A 27,746-nucleotide genomic window follows, 5' to 3' on the forward strand; every position below is an offset into this window, starting at 1 on the left:
AGTGGAACGCTCTCCCCGACCACATGAGAGCACCACAGACCGTGGAGGCTTTTAAAAAAGGCCTCTAAACCCATCTGTTCAATAAAGCCTTTTCCTAGACCTTTTATTTTATTTATTACTACCCTTTTATTTCTTTTGTTTTGTTTGTTTTCACTGCTTTTTAATAATCCTACCGTGTTGTGTACTGTTTTATATTGTTCCATGCTCACTGCATGTAGCACTTTGGGATTTGCACTCAAATATGAAGTGGTTTATAAATGAAACCCATTATTATTATTATTTTCAATAATTGAAAGATCAATTCATTAGTGTTCGGTCTATTTCGGGCAGACTGAACATTTGAATACACATATTGATTCATCAGATGTATTGAGAGTAAATTCTATGCTGAACCTGTTCATAGTTACTGCAACAAAACAACGTGCTGTGTTTTTCCGTCTCCATGATAACGGGCGGCGGTTGATACTGTTGAATATTTCAACCGAAGAGAGGTCAAAGGTCAAACTCCACTGAGAGGGAAACCCTGTCCTCAAGTGGGCGGGACAGGGGGCGGGGTTAAGGCCAGGCTAGTATTTGACCTTGAATGTATTTGACCTTGAATGTAAAACAAACAAACACACACACACACACACAGAAACACACACACACACACACACACACACACACACACACACACACACACACACACACACACACACACACACACACACACACACACACACACACACACACACGGTAAGATTGAGTGGGCAGTATGGCGGGTCAGTGAACTGTAGCTGTGATGTATAATTGATGAGGGAAGGCAGCAGGTGATAATAGAAAAGTATCTCCATGAAACTGAAGATGAACCCTGTGAGGATGCAGCTCATCACTACATTCAGCTCAATCACAAACAGCTGACACACTATATATCACAGAATACTATGTTGCTAAGACCCACAGTAGGATGTAACATACACATACAGCTCAGAGTGATGCTTTCAGTCAAAGAGAGTGTGTTGACATGTAGAGGATCATACTTTGACAGGAGCAGTCTTTTAACCAATGTGATGAGTTACATCCTATAGGACACACATTGATCATTGACACTTCAAAAGACCCTTGCACCTGTTTTAGGGGGGTTTTACCATCATTTAGCAATACAAATGTTTCCCCAGGCACCAGTTACCTTGTTTCTGATGCCAGCTGTGGAGCTTTCCCCGTCCCTCCCTCCTTTCCTGACCCTTTAAGACGACAGTAGGGTGGCCCTTGTGAGTCGAGTGAGGCTTCCTGTGGCCATCTTGTCTGTGTGAGTCCAGAGAAGGGCTGCAGGGGTTCACCTCTGCCACAGCAATGATTCTGATTTAAAGGTTAACAGCAGGGACCAAAAAGGGTTCCCAGAGGGGGTTATGGACAGGAACCTCTGGGACCTCTGCCCCAATGATGGCTGACATTTGGCGGGTGTATTTCATGCGTGAAAGGCCCTAGTTTGGATTGGGAAGGCTCTGGAGGAAGGTGGTTCCCAACTCTGGCAGAGAACTTTTTCAGTGCCCCTCGCTTGGATCTCGCCACTTCCCAGATCGAAGTCCGACTCATGGCGTGTTGATTGGTTTACGTAAAGGTTGTTCGAGGAGGTGTCCAGATTAATCTTCTATCTAGCAAGTACGTCACCAGGTGGGTCTGGGAGAGATGGGGCTGTATTTGGGAGTTTAGGCGGGCACAAAACACGGCCGAACTTAACAACTGAACTGAGTTATTCTGTTATGCTTATGTCAGAAATGTTGCTTGTGTAAGAACATTTGAAAAATGTATTCATGTTGGGATATGTAATTTGATATTAACAATTTTTAAAGTAACCCGTATAAGTTTCAATATAAACAAGAAAACAATCTGAATCCAAATGTAAGATTTATTACAGCAGCACAGGAACCTGAATTCACATTAATGTGAGACCACAGCGCCACCTGCTGACGACAGGAGATTACAAGCACCTGCAGTTAGGATGAAGCTGCTTACATTTTAGTATCAACACTTTAAAGGTGTAGAAATATGGTAAAACTACCACTTACAAATTATAATTCTTAAGATTTTTAATCTAATCAAAACACATTGCTGAGCTTTAACAACTCAATGTATTCACTCTTATTGCTTCCCTGCTGTGTATAAAAGTAATCTTTAAATTGAACTGCTTATAACTTTACACATGTATTAGTCTGAGCCCTGTTAGCCCTCTGTATTGCAAAACAAGAAATGAAAACACTGCATGTCTTGTTGTCGTTTATTTGGAATAAAATTTGTTATAGCATATTTTGAAATGGATACTTGGTCTCAAACATTCATTCTGTCAGATATTGTGTCATGTCATTGTCACATCTTTGGTCATCATTAGTCTTGGATTTGCTCTGGTCTTTACAACAACAAACAAACAAAGTAATGAAAAGCATTATGTTGACATTGAATTATTGCTTTATAACTCAAACTCAAAGCACAACAGAAACCAGGGGACACTTGTTGTGCTTGTTGACGTTGTTTCATAATTGTTAGTATTTTGTTAGTATATTTTAAATGACTAGGTTAGCTACGTTAGCTAGCTACAGTAGCTTACAGCAGATCTGCTATAATATCAGAAAGAATCACGCGATCACATTGGTCAAATAAGCTGAAAAAACGTACATTTTAGGTGAGTTTCCAACAACAGCGACAGTTGGCCCACTTATAACCCCCAAATATCAACAAGTGCTCCGGTCCCAGCTGTGTGCGTCACTTTTTAGTGTCCCCGTTTCAGTTGTGTTTTGAGACTCTAGCTGCATTTTGTATTTGCAGCGTTTAATTTATGCAACGCTTTCAATAAACCCTGCGCATGTTTCATCAAGTTGGTGAAGATGTTTCTTCATTTGCATGTGTTTTAGCACATTTGTGTTTTCATTTTGGCATCGTTAATGAAACTCCTCCGCGTGTCTCCTAATGGAAATGTTTTGGGCCGCTGTAGCGCGTTGGCACCTCTCATCCACCATAAAAAACAGTTGTATTATTATAAAATGTGTCTTCATAGGGTGTGCATTATTAGACATTAAAAAGTTCCTTATGTCTGCTGCTTATAACTATAACACAGGGTTATATATCAAAGCATGTATCGTAATTGTGTAATTAATCATGTCTGTACCACTTATTAATGTTAAATATGGAGACTTTAAGAAAATTGGCTTGCACTGTTGGCGGACTCTAACGGTGTAAGCATTTCAATTTGACCAGGAACATGTAATGGTTTCATGGACTATAGTAGAAGTCACTCAGTATCAACAAAAATGTAATATGTATTCCCTAATTCTTATCGTGCTCATTTATTGATGGTTAGGTTAAATGTGTGAAGTGAGCCTGAGACTGTCGGAGCGACGATCATACTCCCGTTCTGAGCCAACATCGTGTTGGCAGCTGGAGGTGAAGCAGCAGAGGAGGAGGAGGAGGAGGAGGAGGAGGAGGGTACAGCTCCGTTCATCGCTGCAGATAAAACATACAGATGCAGAGAATCATATTTAAAAATCAGAATCAGTCCCAAAGATAATTGTCCCACAGAGGGGGAACTTACATTGTTACAGCAAAAGTAAAGAGCCTATATGGATAACAATACAATTGACAAAATACACAAATCCAGTACCAGTAACAGTATTTAAAAAAACGTGAAGTCACTGATTTTGCTGATATTATAAGTGCATTTAAGACACGTCCACTGCACCTGCATATTTCTTCTTCAACTTCTCTGCAGCGTTCATGTTCCCCATCTGCTTCAGAATCTCAACAGCCACCTCCACGGCCGTTTCTTCACCGTATCTTCTGGTTATCTGTGACACAGTTGCTATCCTGCATGCTTCCTCTAGCTTGCTCACAGCAATTGGATTGACGCCATCCAAGTTCTCTTGACTGAGGTACCACTTAAATGTCCCAAAGTCACCTTTGTCCAAGTCTTCTAGAGTCCCAAGCAGCAGCTTACCCACCATGTCTGCTCACTGTGAAAGTAGAAAGAAGGGAATCATTTTGCAGATTAGTATTCAGAGAATAAATCAAAGGTTCAAAAGATTCAAAAGGTGTTATTGTCATATGCACATAAGCTACAGTGTAGAAACGGCAAGGAAATTCTTCAGACCCGAGTTCCTCCAACAATGCAGCATATATAAAATACAAAAATAAAAAATAGTGGAAGAAGTCTATATACATTTAAATAGAATAGGATATGTAAGAACAAAATGTGAAATGTATTTTTACTTCAACTTCTGTAATAAATCTGTAAATACCTGTGCAATTAATAGTTAAGCTATCTTTGGATCTTCATTTTTGTAGTAACAACATAAATGTCACCTTTGTGGGACGACTAAAGGTAATCGGATTCTGATTCAGTCATACCTGCTTTGCTGCAAAAAGTTAAATATAGATTTTGCAAAGAGAAATTATTGTAAACTGATTTTGGGTCATAAGGAAAGGGGTCTAAAGGGCACTCCAGCAAGGTTGAATGAAGACATCAGTAAAGAGTGTTCAACTTTACTCCTCTGACCTTCTCTGGAAGCTTGTTAACTGTCTGTCGATTTGTGTTCAGACACTGAGGACAGAATACATGTAACATTGATTATGAAGTTAGGGGACTCGACAAAAGTGATACATTGACATTTGTGCGTCGGTATATTCATCTTAACTTGTAAAGTTTGTTCTATTTTATGGCCTATTTTAATTGAAATATGTTCGTATCGGCTATGTGGTTTAAAAATGTCTCTGAGAAAGGGAGGGGGCTAAAATGTAATTTTATTCTGCAATCCTGTATAATGACAAAGAAAGATGATTTACAGTTCTAACAGTCAAAACTGAAGCAGCTGAGTCTGGTACAAATCCTGACTTTTAGTCCCCTGTATGGGTTACGCCAAATGTAAAAACGACATTTCCCATAATGCTGGACGACATGAATCTGGGTTATTGTTTGTACATTTGACAACTGTATTCACCAGCGGAGCTATTTACTTTATACAAATGATGAATGTTCTTAACTGTCAATATCTCGAAAGATAAACCATTTGAAATGCATTGTTTTAATATGAATAAGTACATTATGTACACTTTATTAACTATGTATAAAGGGCACGGTTTAGAAAGCGATAACAGGAAATAATTTATAACTGACTGAATAAACGATTTAAAAAGCCTCGATAAATCTGAAAACAAACACGATGAATATCCACTCAGAGAGAAGAGACAGACCGTCATTGTGTAACACAGTGTGACGGTAATAATAACATCCCGTTTAACAATCTCCTGCTTAACCACTCATCTCTATTGTGAAATACTTTAACCACAACAACACACCGGAAACCAAGAGTCAGAACAATGCAATAATGAGCAATTAAAAATGTAATTGCCAAAATAGCTTACCGTGTGAAAAGGGAACTCACTAGTAGGCTACTCTCACTGCCGCCAAATATTTTACTTTCGGTTTCAGTAACAGGAAGTTCAGACAAGCGAAAGGTTCTGGAAGTGTCATTCTCCTGAAATCATCCATATATAGATCCAAATACATAAATACAAACAATACTGTTTAAATGTCTCCTCAGAAACGTAGAGTTCTTACCCCAGCTATCAAATAACACGAGGCATTTTATTTGGCTCATTTCCAGTAGTGTAATGTATTGAAGTACATTTACTCAAGTACAGCCTACTTAACTGTGATTTTGGGGTACTTAAATATTTCCATTCATTGCTACTTGTATACTTTTACTCCACTAAATGTTTGCAGCCAATATAGCCAACTCCTCTACATTTATTTAACAAAATTATGTATTTACATATTCACATACATAATACAACATATTAATATATATAATATAAACTTTGATATGAAGTTAAGATATCCAGCAGCAGTATATCAAGTAAATAAATTAGCTCCACTGATGAACACATTAATGGGTGAATTATTATAATCCACTGATTTAATAAATATGATTCTAAAATGGGACAATAAGTACTCAAATTATTGTGCGTAGCGTATTCAAAAAAGCCGGGCACACCAGCGAGTTTTGTTCGTATACAAATGTATTCCTGGAATACCTACTTTTGTGACAGTTTTAAGGGATATTCAAATGTATGTGGTTCAATATAGTTAACATATCATGTCAGAACTAAGCACACAATTATGAAAGCAACACATTAGCTTTAGATCGTGTGTATTAGACACAGGTTTTTTGTTTTTTTGCTTTATGTTAGACAATTTAATTGTTTTGTACATTTAAAGAAAGTACATTCTACGGCAGGTGCTCAAGCCCCCTATGATGTCTATCTGTTCACCTGCCTCCTTTACGTATATATTCATGCCATTACTTAATAAGTTACTTGTAACAAAGTATTTATACAATGTAGTATTTCTACTTTTACTTAAGTGAGAAATCTGAGCAATTGTTCCACCTCTCCTCCTTTCACTTTAAAAGTCAAAGAACATACAAATTGTAATACCTGAAAAAACAACAATAGAGCAGTATTTAGATTTAAGGATGAATAAAAACAGAAAATAAATAGTCTTATATCTCATAATCTTACAATTGTTTTCCCTTGAACTAAATGTATGAACTATGACATGGATAAGCATGCAATACATAATGAGTGTTCTCTTCCAGATCGATGCTTGTAGTGAACATTTCCCAAGTAAACATGAGACATTTGCCAAACTTGGAGACGGACCTTATCCCACAAACCAAAATATAATTTCCCCAAATATTCCAAGATAAAAAAACATCTTGTACAAAGAACCTCTTGTCGTGTATAATTGATAAACTACGAACTCAGACACTTAGGAGGTAGGACCCAATTGCACGACCCGGGAGACAGAGGTAAAGTATTTGTAAGATACTTTATTTTTTCATGAACAGCAAAAATGAACAACAAAAAACGGTCTCCATCACTCTCTAGCTGAGATTAAAAAAAATGGAGAACAAAAATGAAAACGCTCACGTAGTGAGGATCAAACTTATCAAGAACTCAAAAGAGCATAGACCTGACTGTGGCAAGAGACAAGAGCAAAGCACTGACCATGGCAAAAGACAAAAACGAACTGACACTAAACACTGGGGAATTTAAACACAGGGTAACAAGACACAGGTGGGAATAATCAGGGGCGGGGCTGACGCTGAGGAGCACAGGAGACACAGAAGGGGTGACAGGTGAAAACAATCAGGAAATTAGACACACCAGGGAAACTAACGACAGACAGGAAAACACAGGGAAAAAAGACCAGACAATACACAGGGAGGAAAACATGGCAAGGAGAACAGAAAAACACCCGAACACAACGCAGACTGTTTCCAGGAGACAGTAAAAAGTGACTAACATGGGACATACCACATACCATGGATTGTAACTCAAGTCATTAAAGTTGGCAATTTGTCATTTTGATCATGCCTTAAAAAGTAAGTTGAGTGTGTTCGAGGCGAGGCTTGTTTGGCGGTACCTTAAATCAAATAGTGTGATGTCATGATTAAAATGATATCAAGGGAACCGGGATTTGGGAATTGTTTCTGTACCCCTCTATACTGACAGTATTACTGCAGACATCGCTCAATCATCATTTATATATCATGGTCAATATGACATCTCTCTTAAGTTAATACAAAACAACAATGGATGACAAATAAATTACTTTATCAGTTAATGAGAACAGTACCTTTCAGTATTTACAGACTGCCCTATCGTAAAAGTAGTAATAGTTGACTGTTAGTAATGTGGTTCTGTGGTTCTAATTTTATACAACATAACTGTGTCACTATTTGCTGCCGACATTACGGCTAGAATTACCCAAAATAATCACATTACTGGTAACACTAACAATACCGTCAACATTCCCAGTGATTATCTATTACTACTATTACTGCCAACAATGGCATCAACCTTTTTTCTGACACTCCTGCCAATATTCGGGGCCAACATTGCTGCCCACATTACTCCCTAACAATTACTGCCGACAGTACTGCCAGAATTTCCAAAGATAATCATATTCCTATTACCACCAACAATACTGTCACGATCTGTCTGTGTTTTGTTTTGTCTAGATCTGTCTTTGATTTTCTGTCTGCGTTGTGTTTTGTCTTGTTTAGATCTGTCTGTGGTTCCCTGTCGTTAGTTTCCCCGGTGTGTCTAATTTACCCGATTTTGTTCACCTGGTGTCCCTGTCTTTTCTCCTCCCTCCTCACCTGTGTCTTGTTTGTATGATTAGTCTTGTGTGTATTTAAGTTCTGGTTTTTCTGTCTGTCTTTGTCGGTTCGTCTTGTGTAATGACTTGGTCCAACAGATCCAACGGTTGATGAGTGGTAGAGAACGGAGAAGTGGTGTACAGAGTACGATTTAAAGCGTTTGTGAGGGTTTTTTCACGGAGCCTACATAATCGTTGTTTTGGGTGAACGGTTGTGGGGTTTTTCCTTTTTGAGTACTTCAGAGTATTGCACAATCGCCAGGTTCCTGTCTGCCGGCTGTGCATCCAGCCCGGTCACTTCTTTAGGGAGTGCCCGGAGTTTAAGTGCCACAATTTTGGCCAGACAGGACATTATGCCAGGGAGTGCAGGTTCAGGGCGGAGAGAGAGGAGAAAGAGGAGGAAGAGAAGGAGGACAAGGAGGAAGACGAGGAGCAAGATGAGGAGGAGGAAGACGAGGAGGGGAGCGACGATGAGGAAGAGGAGGACGACGAGGAAGGGGCGGAAGGAGCGAAGAAAAGACCCTTTGAGGAGGTCAGTGATGAGGATGAAGGACTGAGAGGTGGAGGAGCGGCGGGAGGTGAGGATGGAGCTAAGAAAAGTGCCAGGCAGGGCGGCGGGGGAAAGAAGTGTCGGAGTCCTGGAGTGGTGGAAGACATCTCGGATGCATCAGAGATGGAGGAGGGAGAGCAGGCGGAGGACCCTGTGGGCGCCATGGTCTTCGGGAGCCCTAATGATGAGCAGAGGGGCCGCGGCATGAGGAGAAACAGGAGTGAGGAAGAGGAGAAGAAGGCTTCAGCGGAGAACGCCGGGCGGATTGCTAGACGCAAAGCGGACAAGGAGAGGGAGATGGAAAAAAGGAGAGCGAGTTCAACAGAGGGGGAGCTCGGGAAAGAAATCAGCTTAAGGTAATGATGAAAAGGACGCTTATCATAATAACATCCCTGTCTCGCCGGGGGTCCTAACAACACCTGGTCCTCTTCCGTGGGGGATCCTGCCGAGGCCTATCCCACCGGCTCCGGTTCCTGTTCGGCCGACACCGGGCTCTGCTCGGCCTCTGGAGCTGTCTGGTCTTCGCCCTCGAGCCCGGCCCCCTGAGAGTCGCGGTCTTCGCCCTCGAGCCCGGCACCCTGAGAGCCGCATTCTTCGCCCTCGATCCCGGCCCTCTGTGAGCCGCGGTCGCTTGAGGTTTTGGACTTTTGTGGTTTTTGGGACGTCTGGGATCCGTCCCTTGAGGGGGGGGTAATGTCACGATCTGTCCGTGTTGTGTTTTGTCTTGTCTAGATCTGTCTTTGGTTTTCTGTCTGCGTTGTGTCTTGTCTAGATCTGTCTTTGATTTTCTGTCTGCGTTGTGTTTTGTCTTGTTTAGATCTGTCTGTGGTTCCCTGTCGTTAGTTTCCCTGGTGTCTAATTTACCCGATTGTGTTCACCTGGTGTCCCTGTGTTTTCTCCTCCCTCCTCACCTGGGTCTTGTTTGTATGATTAGTCTTGTGTGTATTTAAGTTCTGTTTTTTCTGTCTGTCTTTGTCGGTTCGTCTTGTGTAATGACTTGTTCTGCGGTGAGTGTTCTGTTCAGTCTTTGTTAAATAGTTTAGCCTTGAAATAAAGGAGTTATTTTTGTCACTCTAATCTGCATTTGGGTCCTGCTTCCTACACACACCGTAACAAATACAGCCAACATCTTTGCCGACATTGCCATTACCACCAGCAGTGCCTCCGGTATTACCGCCTGTACCATTGTTGATAATACCGCCAAAATGACCGCTAGAATTTGGGGCAACTGGGGGCTTGGGAGCGGAGGCACCAGCTGCACCATCAGCACATATTTTCTGTCCAGTAGAAGCAGGTGAAGAGACTGGTGTTCGAGGGACTTTTCCTTTAGCTGCTGTTTCCTCTAGGAAATAAAACCAAAGACAGTCAGTAAGAGACACACTTAGCAAAGGTTGAAAAAAATTGTGTACAGTAGCTTGAAGTTAAAAGTAATATATATCATGTGAGGTAGTGTAAGCTACAATATGTATGTATGTATAGTACAATATGTATCAACTGCATACGTGTGTGAGATTTCTGCAAGTCCTCTGCAGCGTTGTTGAGTTTAATTTGCCTCAGGATCGCAACAGTCATGTTGAAAGCGTTTTCTTCACCGTAGCTTTGTATCATCTTGCTCACGGTGTCCTGCCGGTGAGGGCTCTCCAGGTAACTCGTGAGAATTGGATCACAGCCTTTTAAGAAAAGTCACCTTCAATTGAACTGCTTATAACTTTACACGTGTATTATTCTGAGCCCTCTCTCTTCTGTATTGCAAACCAAGAAATGAAAACACTGCATGTTTTGTTGTTTATTTGGAATAAAGTTAGTTTTAGCATATTTTTAAATGGATACTTGGTGTGGTAGTGTTTTAATCCTTGTCTACAATTTAATAGCCACCTCTATCGGGGTTGTGGGTTTTGACGCCTCTCTTTGTTTCCAAACAATTCAGCGGAGATCGTAGTTGAATCAGATGAGCTTTATTCATTGATCCACACGGCATATACAGGAGGACACATTTCTTCGCTTCATAGTAACTAAAAGTTTATCTCCAAAAAAACAAAAAAGAACACGGTAAAAAGACTTTTCCATTTCCCTTCTCATCAACATCAGCTGTGTCCTATCAACCTACCATATATAGGCATATAGCCATGCACGTGATACTGACGCACATAACAAATAATAAGTGAGCCTTAAATTAATACATTTGAAAACCATAGTATGACTCACAAAAATACCGTTAGACGGTGAGTTTAATCTAATTTATATTATCATCAAGCCTAACTATCAGACAATAATAACTCAATGAAAATGGCTCCAACATACCAGCCCCTAATTGCTTATTACATAGCAATTACAATATATCAACAGTCATTTTAACAAAACATATAACATCCATACGTAGCATAGTATATTGCATACTTTCAAGTCCGTAGTATATTGCTTTGCCTTCAATATGAAAGGGGCGAGAAGACCAAGAGGATCGTACACAGAGCTGACAGTGGAAAGTATACTCCTTCTTGTAAGGGTTTTGTTGTGCAGTCACACGGAAACTGAATATATAATTTTCAATGTCCCAGTACATCCCTAGTGCTCTTTCATGTGGCAGCTTATCCCTGTCCAGATTCAAATGTTTCACCTGTTTAGCCTTGTCTTCATCAGGGATGGATGCTAGCACCGCTCGACTATTACTTATCCATTTCGTCAGCTTGAATCCACCAAGGGAACACATTTCTAATATACCTCATTTATACCTCAACGCAACTTCGGTTCAAGCTCCGTGCTAGAGCTTTTCAGGTTCAGAACCGGTTCTTCGGTTTAGCTCCGGCTCTTTTCACACTGCCCAGAGTCCGACTGGTGCTGCGTCATTGCGTCATGGTTTGCGTCATGACGTAACCATTTGCGTGCCTGCTTCATAAAGCCAAACCGCGCAGAAACCCCTCACAGCTGACACCGGCAACAACAATGGCCGATAGTGCTCCAGCTTCCTATGTACCTCTTCGGAAGACCATATTCCCAGTAGGTAGCTGGTCTGTTCAGTGGACCACTGCTGCTTGTTAAGTTTCTCCATCGTTGTGTACAAACTGGATGAAACGCCAGCTTTTTGTTGTTGTTCAGGAGTTGATCCCGCCCCTGCCCCCGCCTCGACGTAAGCGTGACGTATGTGGTGCTTTTGCTCTAGCCGGACAATTTTTTGGTGCTTGAAATGAACCGGATTCCGGAGCTAAGAGGCTGCTCCGCCGCGGTGTGAAGAGGAAAACCCGGTGCTTTTCAAGCTCCAACTCCGAACTGTTGGAGATTTTGAGGATGTTGAAAACCAACCTCGTCTCCGCGTGTCGTTTGACAAGCTAGGTGAATTCGGGAAAAGGGAGTGATTAAGAAACACCAGAATACAAGTGAAACAATAATCCGGCTTTAATGATACAAGGTAACGATACAAAATACAAATACAAAGAAATCACGAAGCACTCTGCAGAGTACTCCGGGCTCAGGTTCTACCACGTGTGTGAGACAGGTCTCAGGAACGGCTGGTGAAAAACAAGAGCGCGAACCAAAGGAAAACACAGTCTTTCATACTAAAACACAGGAGGAGGTGTGTACGTGCATTCCCCCAGAGGTCATCTTATTGGCAGAGATCAACACATGGCCTGTCGCACCCAATCAGTGCGACACAGCAGCTTTTAGCCAGCACAAACACATCTCCTTTATGGCCCTGTGTCCCTGAGTCCATCTTCCCGCCTCCTGACTGCCACACACAAGTTAAAAGTATGTTTTAAGATATAGTTGTTATAGTTGGCTAAATATACGTAATACATGTTAATTACTTTCATATCAATAACAACGAGGAACACATTACCTATGCTCTTAAGCAGTATTAGAGATGCTTTTCAAATAGTCAAACTTCTCACAGGCTTACCTATGGCCCTTCCATTTGTTTGAGCTATTGTTCACATCTTTACTTCAAATAAAAGGTTTCACATTGTATATTTCCAGCTTCCTTTACACATACTGCTATTATTAACACAAAGTAACTAACCACACACCTCTATTGAAAACAAGTCGATTCCCCTGACAATTGACATGCTGAAACTCCTGGAATGCGCTCCCTCCCCCACCTCTCTCGTCCCTGTCATAAAAACTGTTTCCATTTCATATAGAGTAATAAAAGATGTTTAAGCTAATTTCTCCACAATGTTTGTAGCCATTTAGTACCCACACATGAAAGAATAAGAACAGAGGTATAGTTGACCAGTAATCATGTAGCATTTATATTTACTTCAATGAAAACACATACACATCTGCTACAAGATTGTGTCACACACACCCATTTTTTACGAGGGAAGCATTCCAGCGTCTGGCACTATCTCCAAATATGGTGTCCCCTTCTCACCTCTCTCTCTAAACACAAGGAATTCACCTCAATATATTGGGGGAGGGAAAAGATACTTTGTCCTTTCTAATTTAACACACATGAATATAAATAAGGTGGCATTAAAAGGAATATACCAGATTTAACTTTCCTGTCATACCACGTTACTTTAATACTTCAAATAATTCAAATAATCCTTCAATTCCCCCTTTTTGGTCTCGCATTAACGAGACCAACACACATAAGACATTTGAAACAAAACTACTGTCCTTCTTTAATACGGTGTCTGTCCCCCTTCATTAAACCTTTGAGAACAGAAAACAACCTCCAATGACAGTGAAGAAACTATCAGAGTGAGAGCCTGAGTGCCAGACAGCAGCATCCTTGCGTGTTGTTGAATCATCAGGCCCCCCCCCCCTCAGCAGAATACGCCAACAAGGGCAGCTGATAGGGAGGGGGAGATGCGGCCTTTCCTTCAAAGGTGGAACTGATTAATCTGATCAGAGAGAAGTAGACTCCTCTGCTGCCTCGAGAAGTCCCCCAGCCCGCTGACGCCTCCTTCCAAGTCGTCTGCTGTAGGGATGTCCGCGTTGACGATAGCCAGGTCCATCCTGATGTCCTCCAAGGTCCTAGCCGGAGTGTTCCTCGCCGCACACTGGCTCCAGTAGTACCAGATGTCCCCCTTTGCTCCTCGGCGGACGGCATGAGATGTCCTCTGGGTCACTCTGTAGAGGCCGGAGAACCTGGGGTTGAGTCACGTAGGCCTGACGACCTTCAGCCAGACGAACTCCGCTGTGTCGGCCTCCTGCTCCTCGGGTCCCCCTTTTGGCGTCAGCAACCTGTGTGGAGAAATCTGATACCCACCCCTCAAGTCTACGCTCAGTGCTTCTGGGCCCTCAGGTGTTTGACCCACCACTGGTAGGCCGCTTCAGAATTCTAATACTTGGCCTGTGTCAACAAAATAAACCCCAACATCTTCAGGTGAACTAAATAACATATCTCAATAGCTCTGAATTCCTGACAAGCATCTGTGTTATTATAAATGAAATCCTTGAGATCCCATTTAAAATCTAAATATAATATGAACTGCTAATGTTTCTGGTAATGGAACACACTAATGTTATGGATTAAAAACAACTAAAATCATGATACTGACAAAGTGAATAATTTCCAGGCGAGACTGCTTCTACCTGTCACTGCTTGGATATTATCAAGCTGAAAAATGAATACAGAAATCCAACATACTGTCATCAAATGTCTTTCTATTATGACTTTAAATTAAATGTACATCCCCATAATGATCTAAACAGTCTATGGCTTTTACTTCTTTACCAGGCTAGTTACAAGATGTTGTCTAAATTAAATTCTATCTCATTACATTACTATGTTTTAACTTAGCTGTAATATGTTCTTTCTACATTTCAAACCTCAGTTACTTTAATACCTGTTGAAATATTACAAAATTGTTTTCATTATCACAGTTCACCTTCTCTGGTATTCTCATTCTGGAATTACCTCTCTCAGTAGCCCCTTGGCCACTGATTCTGCATCTGTGTTACCTGTTATAACTCAATCAATATTAGAAACATGTCAACATTCATCAAACATTATCTTATCCCCAGATAGGGAGCAGGTTAAATCTAAAACTGTCAATCAATGGTCAGATTGAACATCTGAGTTGGGGCGGCAGGTTTCTTCCAGTCCCTAAATGAAAATATCCCACACTCCCCCTTTTTACACATGTAAACATGTGTAATAAAATCCTGTATGGGAAGAAAACCTTCAGGTAACCAGTGGTTATAAGAAAATACCAAACATCATTCACAAAAGTATATCCATCATCTTTCACAGTAAACACTCCAGGGAAAATAAGTGTTCATTTCCAGCTGGCAGTCCTAAAAGAAACAGAATCTTTAGATTTTAGTTTGAGTTTTACGTTTGCAAACCGCCAACTCCTGTGGGAATTAGAAACGGGTCACATGTGCATTTTTCCAAATGCGTGGAATTGTAGGAAACCTGTGTTTCCCATGGAGCTCCAAAATAATGTATTAGTCCAAAGACATGCTCGGTTAGTTATTGTTTTAGAATCATGCAGTTACACTGATCACATGCAGAAATTCATTCACACCCACACTGTCAGGTTGTAAAGTCAAGTTTGGTCAGCCCCAGAGTCAGTCATTGACAGTGCTTTTCTCAAGTCACACTGTCAGTCAGGGTCAAAGGTCATTTGGTCTCAGTTTCATTGGCCATGTGTCGTGCTCTGCAGAGACTTTGATATTTCAGCATAGGCCAGTATCCTTTGTCTACAAAAATCAGTCATATATGGAGCGCCATCATTTATCAATTCACGATTACCACTTTAAGTCAGATATCTCTAACTTGTCATCGGGACGGCTGCTTCCCACATTTCCTGCAACTTGGTACAAAACTCACTTCATAATAGTACTACTACTACTGCAATTTATTTACACCTAAGAAGTAGTAAAATGTCTAAGAAATCTAATTCAGAAACTTGTGTACATAACTATTATCTTAAGTCAAAACATTACTAGGATCTGTGTAGCTCTGCATTTCATAGCTCATTATACTCATTTATCTTCAATTCCGGTCTACTTAAGAACAATGTTAAACTCTTTAGCAGTGTGTGGAACCTTGGGTGTCCGAACATGCAACCATCACCCTTTACTCTATCAAGGATTAAAAACAGTTTCCATCCTAAAGCCCTCCTATGGTAATAACTATGCCACAATGGTGAAATCAATATTGTAACAAATGAAATCACTGCTTTATTCCCACATGAATAAAAATCTCTTGAAGAATAATTTATTAATATGATGGAAAGATTGAAGAATATGGTTCTACACTGTGCTACTCCAAAACACCCCCTGCTTAAAGTGTAGTGCATATTTCCCTCGTGTCTCCCCCTTTAACCCTCAGTGTGTTTTTAGGATGATTTTCTCATTTTACATTAATAGTTTCCTCTTTACTGCTATTTTGAATTTACCAATCGATTAATTCATGGTTAATACCTCTTTTTATCTTTACTTATTTATCAAGTCAATTCAAGTTCTTTAAATGTGGTGTCTTCTATGTGCGTTTTGTGAATAAGTGTGTTTATGTGTAAACTCACTCATTCCCGTTCTCCTTTTCTCCTCCCCTGGTTGTCTCAAGCCGTGACCCCGACCTCCTCACTTCAAATCGACCATGCCAACTCCTCTGATTCTGTCTTCTCTTCAGTCCATCAGCTCTTGAATCCATCCGCTGTAACTGTTTTAGGCAGCCTTTGGCCCAGTCACATCTGCAGCCCACATCATGCCACTGTTCTTGCACTGCTTTGCATTTCATCTCCCCTTTACAGTCTCTCTGCTGCTTCATGGAGGGCGGATTCTGCTCTCATGTCCCCCACTCTGCTCCTGTGCCAAATCTCGTGGCTCAGCTTCATGCCCTGTCTGAGGGACTGATGAGAGTATTTCTGTATGTCAGCAAGCGGTTTGGTTCTGGATGCCTCAGGTGGAGACGGTTCAGCTCCGGTTCTCTGTCTGTTTGATGGAGAAGGAGGAGCCTCCTTTTGGGTTGGGTCTTTTGTCTGCTTGGAGGGACGGGGTCGTAGCCTTTCTAACTCAGAGGGGGAGTCCAGGTCCCGGGACGCCTTATCCATAAGAAATCTAGCACACTGAGATTGAATCAATCCAACCCTTTCCACTCTGTCTCTTTCTAATCATACTATATGTCTTAGTTGCTAAATGCCATCTAAACAACACCATTAATGTCTACTAATGATATTACAAAAACTCCCTCTATAAATTGTTTCATCCATTGTTACATATCTACCCAACCTGAGTCTTTCAGGAAACCATTTTCTTCCATAAATTGAAATACCTGTTTCAAGCATTACATATTTCACACACTACGAAAGAACATCTCCATACTTTCTCCAATATTTTAAATCCCACTGTTACTTAGAACAATAGTAAACCTGCAGAGCACACTGATCAGATCACAGTAATATACTTTGACTCAAGTGTAGGCCCATGTCTACTTTCCATTTTACTTATTACTTTTGGTGAATATTTATTTATATTGTCTAAATACCTTGTCTATGATGTGCAAACAGTTAGAGTATAAAAATGTGTTTTTCTTAATGTATTTACACTCCACGGATTCTTGAGTTTACTCATCTCCTAGTGTTGTCGTTCCTAAAAATTTTAGCAAACACAAAACTCCCACTACAACATTTATAGATAAATTGATCTAGCAAAATGAACTCTTTTCTAATTCAAAATGTGACAAAAGAACAATGATTTGTCTTTCACAAGATGGTGGTCTAACAGAATGACTCTTGACCTCATGGGGTCAAATAGATTTAGCCATGAGGCGGCTGACTTTAAAATGAACTGGGACAAAGAAACCACATGCATGTGGGTACATTATAGTCTAGAAATATAACACAAAACAACACGACTTAAAAATAATAACAATTCAAATGACTTCTGATGAAAAGCATGAAGAACAAAACAACTTAATCTACTCTCAATGTTCATGTACACCATCACTGTGTATTTAATCAGTAGTTACCGGTTGTATCCTTAATCAAACTATTTCACCATCTTCACTTATTTTAGGTTACTCATTCAACAATATGACATTCTCCCGAATAGTAGTTAACTTTATATAACTTTTACTCTCTATATTTTAGCAACAACCTTACTTTTCTCTCTCTCTCTGTCTACTCTCCAAAACATCTCATTTCTCCTGACCACAAGTTTCTCATAAATCACCCCTTTGTGTAACCGTGTGAGATGGCTGGAGTAAAACCTCGTGCAGGACCTCTGTCATGCTTAAACATTAACAGATTCCCTCTGACGAACTCACAAAAATCTTCTCTTTACTTTCTACTCTTTTGTTCCTGTATTTAATATAATTTTCCCCTTGGAATATAATTAAGTACAATCCTTTGTTAATGACAAATACCATGAAATTCACAACGCAATGCAACGGTATCAATCAGTTCTCAAAGACTATATTTAAATAGCAGCAAACCATTGTTTCTTATTTATTTCAATATATCTTCCACTTCAAATCACACCTTGATCTGTTAATTTTCTATGTATTTCACTCCAACTTCAGATCACTAGAGACAAAAGCAAGCAGACACCCTCCGGGCCGCTGCTGCTCTCGAGAGGAAAAAGGGTGGGGGAAACTCTCACAGACAAATACTGACACCCCCTTCTCTCTCCCCCGCTGTAGCTCTCAGCCTCTCCTTTGGAAAAGGGGGGGCTTCTTTCAACAATTAACACTTCTGCTATCCTCTTATTCAAATTTTTTTTTTTTTTTTTGAACCCACTGTCCTCGTAAGCTCTTAACTCACGCTCCTCTCGTTAAACTTTTCCCTTCATTATGACTTCGTATCTATTCATCTGACTTAGGCTGTTTCTGTTACCAGTCAATATTCACAGACTTCATATCTATTGATCTGACTTACTGTCCTTGTTACCAGTAAATATTCACAGACTCAACCCCCACAGAACAAAGGATTAATGAGGTCCGGTCACTTCAAAATTGCTTTTTGAAGGTTGCGTTACTCTCCTTTGGATTTTACTTATAACTCAACTTCGATTCCTATGAACCTAAGAATTGTTATTCAGATTCGTCTCCTGGATGCCGTCTGAAAACGGTCACTGGACGTCCCCCAACGAGTCTTCAGCCGTCTCCTTTCTGAAAAAAGTACGGGGCCTTTCACCTTCGTCTTACATACCTCGTTGATTCACTTTTATGTTATATAACTTTCCTACCTATCTAAAATATGTATTTGTATATTCCACCGCAACAACTATGACACCGGAATATGTCTCTGACAACTCTAAAATTTAGTTTAGCCAATTACAGACCTTCGATAGAAACAGGCTTGTCTGCTCACCTTTCAATTGAAGGATCCTCGTTTTAGTTGTCAGAGATTATTCTAGGCCTCTTCTCCGGACCATTCGTCCGCTTGCCGCTGGTGGTCTCTTCCCCGAAAACACCCCACTCAGAAACGTCGGGTCACCACTTGTTGGAGATTTTGAGGATGTTGAAAACCAACCTCGTCTCCGCGTGTCGTTTGACAAGCTAGGTGAATTCGGGAAAAGGGAGTGATTAAGAAACACCAGAATACAAGTGAAACAATAATCCGGCTTTAATGATACAAGGTAACGATACAAAATACAAATACAAAGAAATCACGAAGCACTCTGCAGAGTACTCCGGGCTCAGGTTCTACCACGTGTGTGAGACAGGTCTCAGGAACGGCTGGTGAAAAACAAGAGCGCGAACCAAAGGAAAACACAGTCTTTCATACTAAAACACAGGAGGAGGTGTGTACGTGCATTCCCCCAGAGGTCATCTTATTGGCAGAGATCAACACATGGCCTGTCGCACCCAATCAGTGCGACACAGCAGCTTTTAGCCAGCACACACACATCTCCTTTATGGCCCTGTGTCCCTGAGTCCATCTTCCCGCCTCCTGACTGCCACACACAAGTTAAAAGTATGTTTTAAGATATAGTTGTTATAGTTGGCTAAATATACGTAATACATGTTAATTACTTTCATATCAATAACAACGAGGAACACATTACCTATGCTCTTAAGCAGTATTAGAGATGCTTTTCAAATAGTCAAACTTCTCACAGGCTTACCTATGGCCCTTCCATTTGTTTGAGCTATTGTTCACATCTTTACTTCAAATAAAAGGTTTCACATTGTATATTTCCAGCTTCCTTTACACATACTGCTATTATTAACACAAAGTAACTAACCACACACCTCTATTGAAAACAAGTCGATTCCCCTGACAATTGACATGCTGAAACTCCTGGAATGCGCTCCCTCCCCCACCTCTCTCGTCCCTGTCATAAAAACTGTTTCCATTTCATATAGAGTAATAAAAGATGTTTAAGCTAATTTCTCCACAATGTTTGTAGCCATTTAGTACCCACACATGAAAGAATAAGAACAGAGGTATAGTTGACCAGTAATCATGTAGCATTTATATTTACTTCAATGAAAACACATACACATCTGCTACAAGATTGTGTCACACACACCCATTTTTTACGAAGGAAGCATTCCAGCGTCTGGCACTATCTCCAAATATGGTGTCCCCTTCTCACCTCTCTCTCTAAACACAAGGAATTCACCTCAATATATTGGGGGAGGGAAAAGATACTTTGTCCTTTCTAATTTAACACACATGAATATAAATAAGGTGGCATTAAAAGGAATATACCAGATTTAACTTTCCTGTCATACCACGTTACTTTAATACTTCAAATAATTCAAATAATCCTTCAGAACCGGCCCTGAAACACCGTTGGTGTGAATGAGGTATGAGAGGCGTTTCTGCTTTTTGCCTTTTACCTTACTAAATGGTCAAACGGTCCTTGGAGCGAGGGGCGGGGTGAAACTCACGGAAGTGACTTCAAAACAAAAGCACATCACACTTTGAATCACTGCAGTATTCTGCTGAAGGAACGGTGATTATTATAAATAAGGGGAATTTAGCGATCACAACGAAAACGGCCAAGACACATATTGAGCCCAGAAAATGAATGTTATATAATAAGCCTCTTTCGAAGATGGACAACATTGTTAGGAGATTTAAACTATACAGCGATTCTGCACTGCGGTCAACTCAGCCGCCTCTCGAGTTTGTTTTTTCAAATCAGCTGCTCTTCATTATTCCTGCTATATTTGACGAGTGATACAAATATTTGTTACCATAAGTTCTTAAGGAAACTGACACTGTTGGACTCGGTTCTAGTTTGACTTCTACCAGAAATAAAATGAAGAACTTTTACTGTGTACTTTGTGAGTAATCCTCTGTCAAAGTCCCCTTCATAATGCATGTTTTCTGCTATCTTTGATGAATGATAAAAATATAATTTTACCATTAGTTCTTCATGAAATTGATACTGTTTGACTTTGTATTAGCCTACTACTCACAATACATTGAAGTACTTTTACTGTGTATTCTTTTGAGAAATACTCTGTCAAAGTCCCCTGCTGAGAACAAAATCAAGCGACTGCTGTTAAGTTTGATGAGGGAATTCTTTTTTTACTTTTTTTCCAATAATCGGGTAATTCTGAATTTTGACGGAAATTGTACGATCCTGTCCGTCAAAATGACGGGCAGTGAAAAAGTCTAGCTGTCCAGTGTTAAATATGTCTTTACTGATCCAGCTCATTTAGAGTATCCCTGAAAACAACTTGGAAACAGTGATCAAGGACAGGGAGAGCAGTGGAGTGAGTTGGTGGCATGACCAAACTGGTTTTCTAACAAACATCCAAAGTGAACGTGCAGAAATGAAAGGGTGCAGCTCTATAATAAACACACCCCTCAGCTCAGCATTTCTTCGGAAACAGATGCTTTTATTAAAAGGGCACACAAATAAACAACACTGATTGGTTCAGATTCTCTGACGCTCACAGCGAGGAGCTCAACTCATTAAAACCTGGGACGTACAACAGAAAGAGAAACTCAACTTTCTGAACAAGAAGCAACGTTCCAAGTGCATCATACGTTAAGGATGTCTATTTTGTTATTCTTCATTACAATCCATTGTATTATTGTTGTTATTAAAGTTTCACCTTTAATATTCAGTCAATAATTATGACTTTCCAGTGCCAGTGCCATGCAGCATTGTCCTACATGTAGCAACTCGTTTTATGTAATGAGTTAACCAAGGCACTTTCGGTATAAAGCCAGATGTAGGTTAATAGTTTAAACTTTAGATGAACTAATTTAGAATTGTTTGCAAAATAGGTAGGTAACTGCAATCTCTCCACTTTGTATGTGCTTTGTATTTATGTCATATATTATTTGTATGATTAGATGTAGGTCTACCTATGGTGCAATTCGCCAAATCACAAAAGTGCAATGTTTTTCTTATATTTTAAGACTATGGATGATCCACCTGACACAGAATGGGAATGGGAACACATAGAGCCATTTAAAGAAGAGCTGCAAACCAATGGAGCTGCCGCAGCAGCTGAAAAGATTAATGCTTATTTGAAAGAGTGGGATACAATTCCACTAAACATCGCCATCACAGGAGAGACTGGCTCTGGTAAATCCACCTTTGTTAACGCCTTTAGAGGCTTAGACAAGAAGGATCAGAGTGCTGCAGCAGCCCCTACTGGTTGTGTAGAAACCACCAAGGTGATCAAATCATTCCCCCATCCAAAATATCCCAATGTTACATTGTGGGATCTTCCTGGTATTGGCACCCCCAAGTTTCAAGCTGAAAACTATCTGAAGCAGTTTCAATTTGAAAGATTTGACTTCTTCATCATCATCTCAGCTGATCGCTTCAGAGAAAATGATGTGAAACTTGCTAAGGAGATCCAGAGGATGGAGAAAAAGTTCTACTTTGTTCGCTCAAAGATGGACCATAGCATGCGGGATGAGGAAGACACTCAGCCCGATTTCAATGAAGAAAAGACTCTCGCAAAGATCCGGGTAGATTGTGTCCAAGGTAAGTCTTAATTCAGAAATTCAGAACATTAGAAATGCCTAAACTTAAAGAGCCTGTGACACGAACCCAACAACTGTTGTGCAATGAAATAGTGGGCTACTAGTAATCTCGAACCGTCAGTTTAAAAAAGAAAAAGCGATACCGTTCCGATAAATCTCAATAATTTCGAACATCGCGGGGAAATTCCTTCGACTCATTTTGAGGTTTTGGGGGAAGCCGGAAGTGACGTCAATGCGGGAACGCTTCACTGTGCGGCGAGAGAGCCAAACACGGACAAAGTGTGTTGTCATGCGTAGAAATGGTGAATTACTGAGTTTAGGCACGTTAATAACGTTTTAATGACGTTGATTACAGTATATTCATATTTGTCAGTGCTTTCATGTAGATTTGGCGAACATAAACATAAATGATCGTGGTGAAGATGATGATTAAATTAGGATTAAAAATCGGTAGTGAGAGCTGCTGAATTTCCTCCCGTCGGATCTGATATAAAAACAAATCGATTATTTTTGTAGTTGTAAACTCAAGTGGATGAAACTACATTTATTAGTGCTTTCATGTCAATTCGGCGAACATATGACACATTAAATGATCGTGAGGATGATGATTTAAAAATCTTTTGTTTGAGCCGGTCTGCATTTCCTGATGAGAAAACAAACCTTAGCTTTTTGTAGTTGCTCAGTGGTGTAGTGGGCGTTGGACGCGGGGGTACGCCGTACCCCCACTTATTTGAAGCATGATTTCTTTTTTAAATAGTCTAATACATCTTAAATCATTGCCAGTGTTATCAGTTGCAAGTGTGTGTTTGTTGTAATAATAACGAAAACATAATAGGCAGATTTCACAGTTATAATAAAAACGTAGCTCAAGCATTTATGCAACTTGATTTGAAGCGTGTGTGTGTGAGGGGCAGAACTGTGTGTGTAGGGTGACCAGGTGTCCCGCACTGTGCGGGACTGCACACACAGCATTTTTATTATTTGCCCCGCGTCCCACACATTGAGACTATGTCCCGCATTTGAGTGATAGTCGCGCAGAAAGGCCGGATCGGTTCGCTGACAGCCGGCACCGCCCTTTATTATTATATTGTCTAAACGGCATCATGTAAGTTGCGCTGACAGGCGACACAGAGGTGAGCCGGTCGGATAAGTCACTAGCACATCCCCCACTCCCCCCATTGACAATTTACTAGTGGTACCGAAGTGGGCCGGTCGAGAGTCCCGGGCTGATTTTTAGTCCCAGTCCGCCACTGGCTACATGACCGTATGATCGCCCATATTGACGCACCTAATTCCTAAACTTCTAACAGATACAACATAAACCGATCCTTCAGCCTCATATGAGCTCTCAGACACGTTCAAAATTAAACTGTCATCGCTGTCTGAGCTTGCTGCTGTGTGCCCCATCGTGCGTTTACATGCAGATGCTGGGATCCTGAACGGTGCAGCTGGAGCGCTGTGCCCGCATTGACGTCACCCATAATTTGGCGGGATTTGAAGAATCCCCGAGAAGATCCAGGAAATGGTCAACATTGAAGGGCAGATTAATGGTTATCAAAGTACAACTATCCAAAATCAGTTCAGTAACGCTTTTCAAGGGGACAATATTTACACAAATTGATGGGTTTGGATGATGGGGGGAAATCGTGTCACAGGCTCTTTAAAGGCTTATGCAATAAGGGTCATAATAAAACACTGCTTCAATTTAAGGGGACAACAATAACTTTCCACATGTGCAGTATAAGTTGAGGAGAAGAAGAGCTATCAATGATAACAGGTCATAACATGAGTCATATGAATACTGGCTGAGCTCTAACGGTCTGTCGGTGCATCCATCATCCTCTCAGATCTGAAACAACCTGCCTGTCTTTGTGTCTGACCTGCAGAGGGTTGCTGGGGCTTTTCTGTAGGCCTACTCTGTTCCAATGTCATTGACTGGAATTAACTTGTTTGTTCTCTTTGTGATGCAGGTCTTGAAAATCGAGGTATGCTGTCTCCACAAGTCTTCCTAGTGTCCAGCCGCCAACTCCACCTGTATGACTTCCATCTGTTAGAGAAGACCCTGGAGAAAGAGCTTCCTGCACACAAGAGAGGTGTTCTGCTGTTAGCCATGCCCATTGTCAATCTTGAGATCATCAACAAAAAGAAAGAGGCTCTCCAGTCAAATATAAAGTTCCTTGCTGCTGCATCTGCACTCGTAGCAGCTGTACCGATTCCTGGGCTCTCTTGTGTTGTTGATCTAGCCATGCTGGTTGATAATGCCATAGTGTACAAAAATACTTTTGGTCTTGATCCCAAGTCACTGCAGAGTCTTGCTGATAGCGCAGGTGTGCCTTTGCATGATCTCAGAGCAGAGATGAAATCACCTCTGGCTTTGAAAGAAATAAGCGGTGAGGTTATCCGTATGCTGATTGTGCCTGTGTTTCACGTTGCTTCAATAGCAGCAGAGGAAGTGTCCAGATTTATTCCAGTTTTTGGATTAGCAGCAGCAGCAGCCATCTCTTATGCCTACACCTACAGAGCTCTCACTACTATCCTCAACATGCTCGCTGAGGATGCTCAGAGGGTATTCAGAAAGGCCCTGGGTTTGGACACCCCAGTGTGATATTGCAAAGGGATTGGCATTGCCTCCAATGTCACATAAAACTTACAAAAGAGATTTTTTTATTATTTTTCGAGTAGATTTCATTAATTACATTTTCTTTTATAAAAAATGAACTGCAAAACATAAACTTCCAGCTGCACATTGCATCATACAGTACAGGCTGGATGATCAGCAGACTTTAGATTTTTTTTTTTTTTTTAAAGCACGTAAATGTAGGCTTGTAACTTAGTCACCAGCACTTACAATGATATGGCTTGCTTGAAGTGAATATATCTGCACTTTTCTTGTTGGTCGGAGTTTTAATCTTTATGTTTTTAAAATGATTTTAAGTCGCTTTGGATACTGAGTCGCTGCCCCTCAGTGGTGACAGTGAGGAATTACAACACATCTTCATTCAGAGGAAATGTACGCTTTAATGTTTATCATCATTATTCTTATAACAACTGCATCACTATTATTAATAAAGATTTAAGAACTAATGTTGAAAGCATTTTTTATTCTTTCCAAAGGGTTTATCACGTGGAAAAGATTACATCAGGTATCAAGAAAGAATTACTTTTATTATCAATAAATCAACCTTTTTTATTGTTCAAGCGGTAAACATTTGGTCTTTAACAGATCTGAAAAATATAAATATATTACATTTAAAATGTAAAATTAAAATATTAAAGTATTTCAAAAATATTTTAAATAGTTGTAAAAATAATTCCTGTTTATGGGCAATGAATAGACTAATAATAACAACAACAACAACAACAACAACAACAACATTATTGCACAACTTTGGAGCATGACACATTTATATTTAATTAAAAAGTGTTAGCATGTAGAAATTATTCTCACAAGGGACAAAGGTTTATTGCAATCCTATTTTTAATATAACAATGTGTCGTAATGCTGTGTGGACATACAACATATAGCAAACTAAATAAGGCAAATAAATAGCGGTACAATTTACAGGAAAATTCAACATTCCTCAATGTTTTAATTATTTGTAATTATTCTTTTTATTACCTTATCTCAAACATCAAGACTGTTGTACAAAATACTTTTTCCACTTCTGCACATCTTTCGGTGGAGGATATCTTTTCTTTCCAACTACAAAAATACTTACTGCTGACAAAAATAGAACATCTGAAACTGGGTGCATTTTCCTCAGGCAGTACAAATTGTCGTGTAACAGGTGTGCATCATCATATTGCAAGCAATATTCGAATAAAGTCAACACATCATACTTTGTGCTCCCTTCTTTAGGCAGGTCAACGCCAAGTGCATGATTTGACAGAAATGTGGCGCTGTCAGAAATACACATTTCTTTTTACAGGTGACCCAGTCTGATTTCTACGTGACCCATATTGATAAGCTTAAGTTAAAGACATTTCTCATAGCCACTTTGACCCGATACTTACCTTGAACGCAGTCGTTCTTGATCTTTGCAAGAGTCTTTTCTTCGTTGAACTCACTCTAAGTTTCTTCCTCATCCCGCATGCTATGGTCCATCTTTGAGCGGACCACTTGGGGGTGCCAATACCAGGAAGACCCCACAGTGTAATATTGGGATATTTTGGATGGGGGTATGATTTGACCTCCATGGTGGTTTCTACACAACCAGTAGGGGCTGCATTACTCTTATCCTTCTTGGCTAAGCCCCTAAAGGCGTTAACAAAGGTGGATTTACCAGAGCCAGACTCTCCTGTGATGGAGATGTGAAGTGGAATATTTTTGCTCTTCCAAATAAGTCCGGATTTTTGAAGCTGCTGCAGTGGGTCCATGTTTTTGTAGCACTTTTTTTTTATTCGTTCAATATGTTCATTAAAAACTTGATTATCCATAGCACTAGTAATTTCATTAATTTAATTGGGGGGTTGCAGCGCTTATAACTTGTATTCATGTATTGTATATACAGTATACCTGTATTATTCTACATTAGCTTGTTTTGTTTTATTCACTCATTGCACAAGTTCGTAATGCTCTTAATGTGATTTACCTTGTGTTGAAAGGTGCTTTATAAATAAACTTGCCTTGCTATCATCTAATCAAACATTTAAAAAACACTTAGTTTGACAATGAAATTACTATATAATATTAAAAGTTAGGAGATTTTATTTAAAAACAGTTCTAATTCACATTTGAAATGTGTGTAGGCTCAGTGTACTCAAAACTGGTGTAATAATACCTCGAACAGCCATAGCAAACGCATCACATTATAACGCTAGGCTCAGCACAATTCAGATCACATAATATTAGGCTGCAAAGATATAGATATTCATTAATATTGACCGAATATTAAGCAGGTGCAACTTCAGCATTCAGGCTCAAACAATTCATATAAACACATAATATCGGTAAATACAAATCTTACCAGACTTAATAATAATAATAAATAATACATTACATTTATAAAGCGTACATTATATTTATAAACTTAACCCTCCGGTATCATTCAAATGCACTTCCCTAATTAGTCATTCGGGACAAAATGTCCATTGCTAAAAACTTTGATAAAAACATTATATTAAACAAATGTGTAACACTTTATTT

At 40.1% G+C, this 27,746-nt stretch overlaps 2 protein-coding genes across 3 annotated transcripts; one reads left to right on the plus strand and one right to left on the minus strand.

Moving 5' to 3' along the window:
• Window positions 1-2,243: 2,243 nt before the first annotated feature.
• On the minus strand, window positions 2,244-5,526 carry LOC307025053 (uncharacterized protein). Of its 2 annotated transcripts, XM_079659637.1 has the most exons (4): window positions 5,392-5,463; window positions 4,526-4,570; window positions 3,713-3,983; window positions 2,244-3,477 (listed from the first exon to the last, which is right to left on the minus strand). In XM_079659637.1, exons 3-4 carry the CDS (start codon window positions 3,972-3,974, stop codon window positions 3,317-3,319), a joined length of 423 nt encoding a protein of 140 aa, XP_079515763.1. In that variant the 5' UTR covers window positions 3,975-3,983; window positions 4,526-4,570; window positions 5,392-5,463; the 3' UTR covers window positions 2,244-3,316. The 2 variants fall into 2 exon arrangements, with proteins under 2 accessions (XP_079515763.1, XP_079515762.1); XM_079659636.1 differs by lacking the exon at window positions 4,526-4,570 and having other exon boundaries at window positions 5,392-5,526.
• Window positions 5,527-21,927: 16,401 nt separating this feature from the next.
• Window positions 21,928-25,684, plus strand: LOC307039004 (interferon-inducible GTPase 5-like). Its single transcript, XM_079680720.1, has 2 exons — window positions 21,928-22,601; window positions 24,571-25,684. The coding sequence occupies exons 1-2, from the start codon at window positions 22,004-22,006 to the stop codon at window positions 25,203-25,205; spliced, it is 1,233 nt and encodes a 410-aa protein (XP_079536846.1). The 5' UTR covers window positions 21,928-22,003; the 3' UTR covers window positions 25,206-25,684.
• Window positions 25,685-27,746: the final 2,062 nt, after the last annotated feature.

Source organism: Notothenia rossii (assembly GCF_949606895.1).
Source record: "Notothenia rossii genome assembly, chromosome: 1".
NCBI lineage: Eukaryota > Metazoa > Chordata > Actinopteri > Perciformes > Nototheniidae > Notothenia > Notothenia rossii.

Excerpts from the sequence above, each read along its gene's own strand:
- LOC307025053 (XM_079659636.1), bottom strand. The coding sequence starts at position 3,974 with ATGGTGGGTAAGCTGCTGCTTGGGACTCTAGAAGACTTGGACAAAGGT. Across the intron at positions 3,478-3,712 it reads GTTGAAGAAGAAATATGCAG|CGATGAACGGAGCTGTACCC; the intron begins GTGCAGTGGACG and ends TTTTATCTGCAG.
- LOC307039004 (XM_079680720.1), top strand. The coding sequence starts at position 22,004 with ATGTTTTTCTTATATTTTAAGACTATGGATGATCCACCTGACACAGAA. Across the intron at positions 22,602-24,570 it reads CCGGGTAGATTGTGTCCAAG|GTCTTGAAAATCGAGGTATG; the intron begins GTAAGTCTTAAT and ends TTTGTGATGCAG.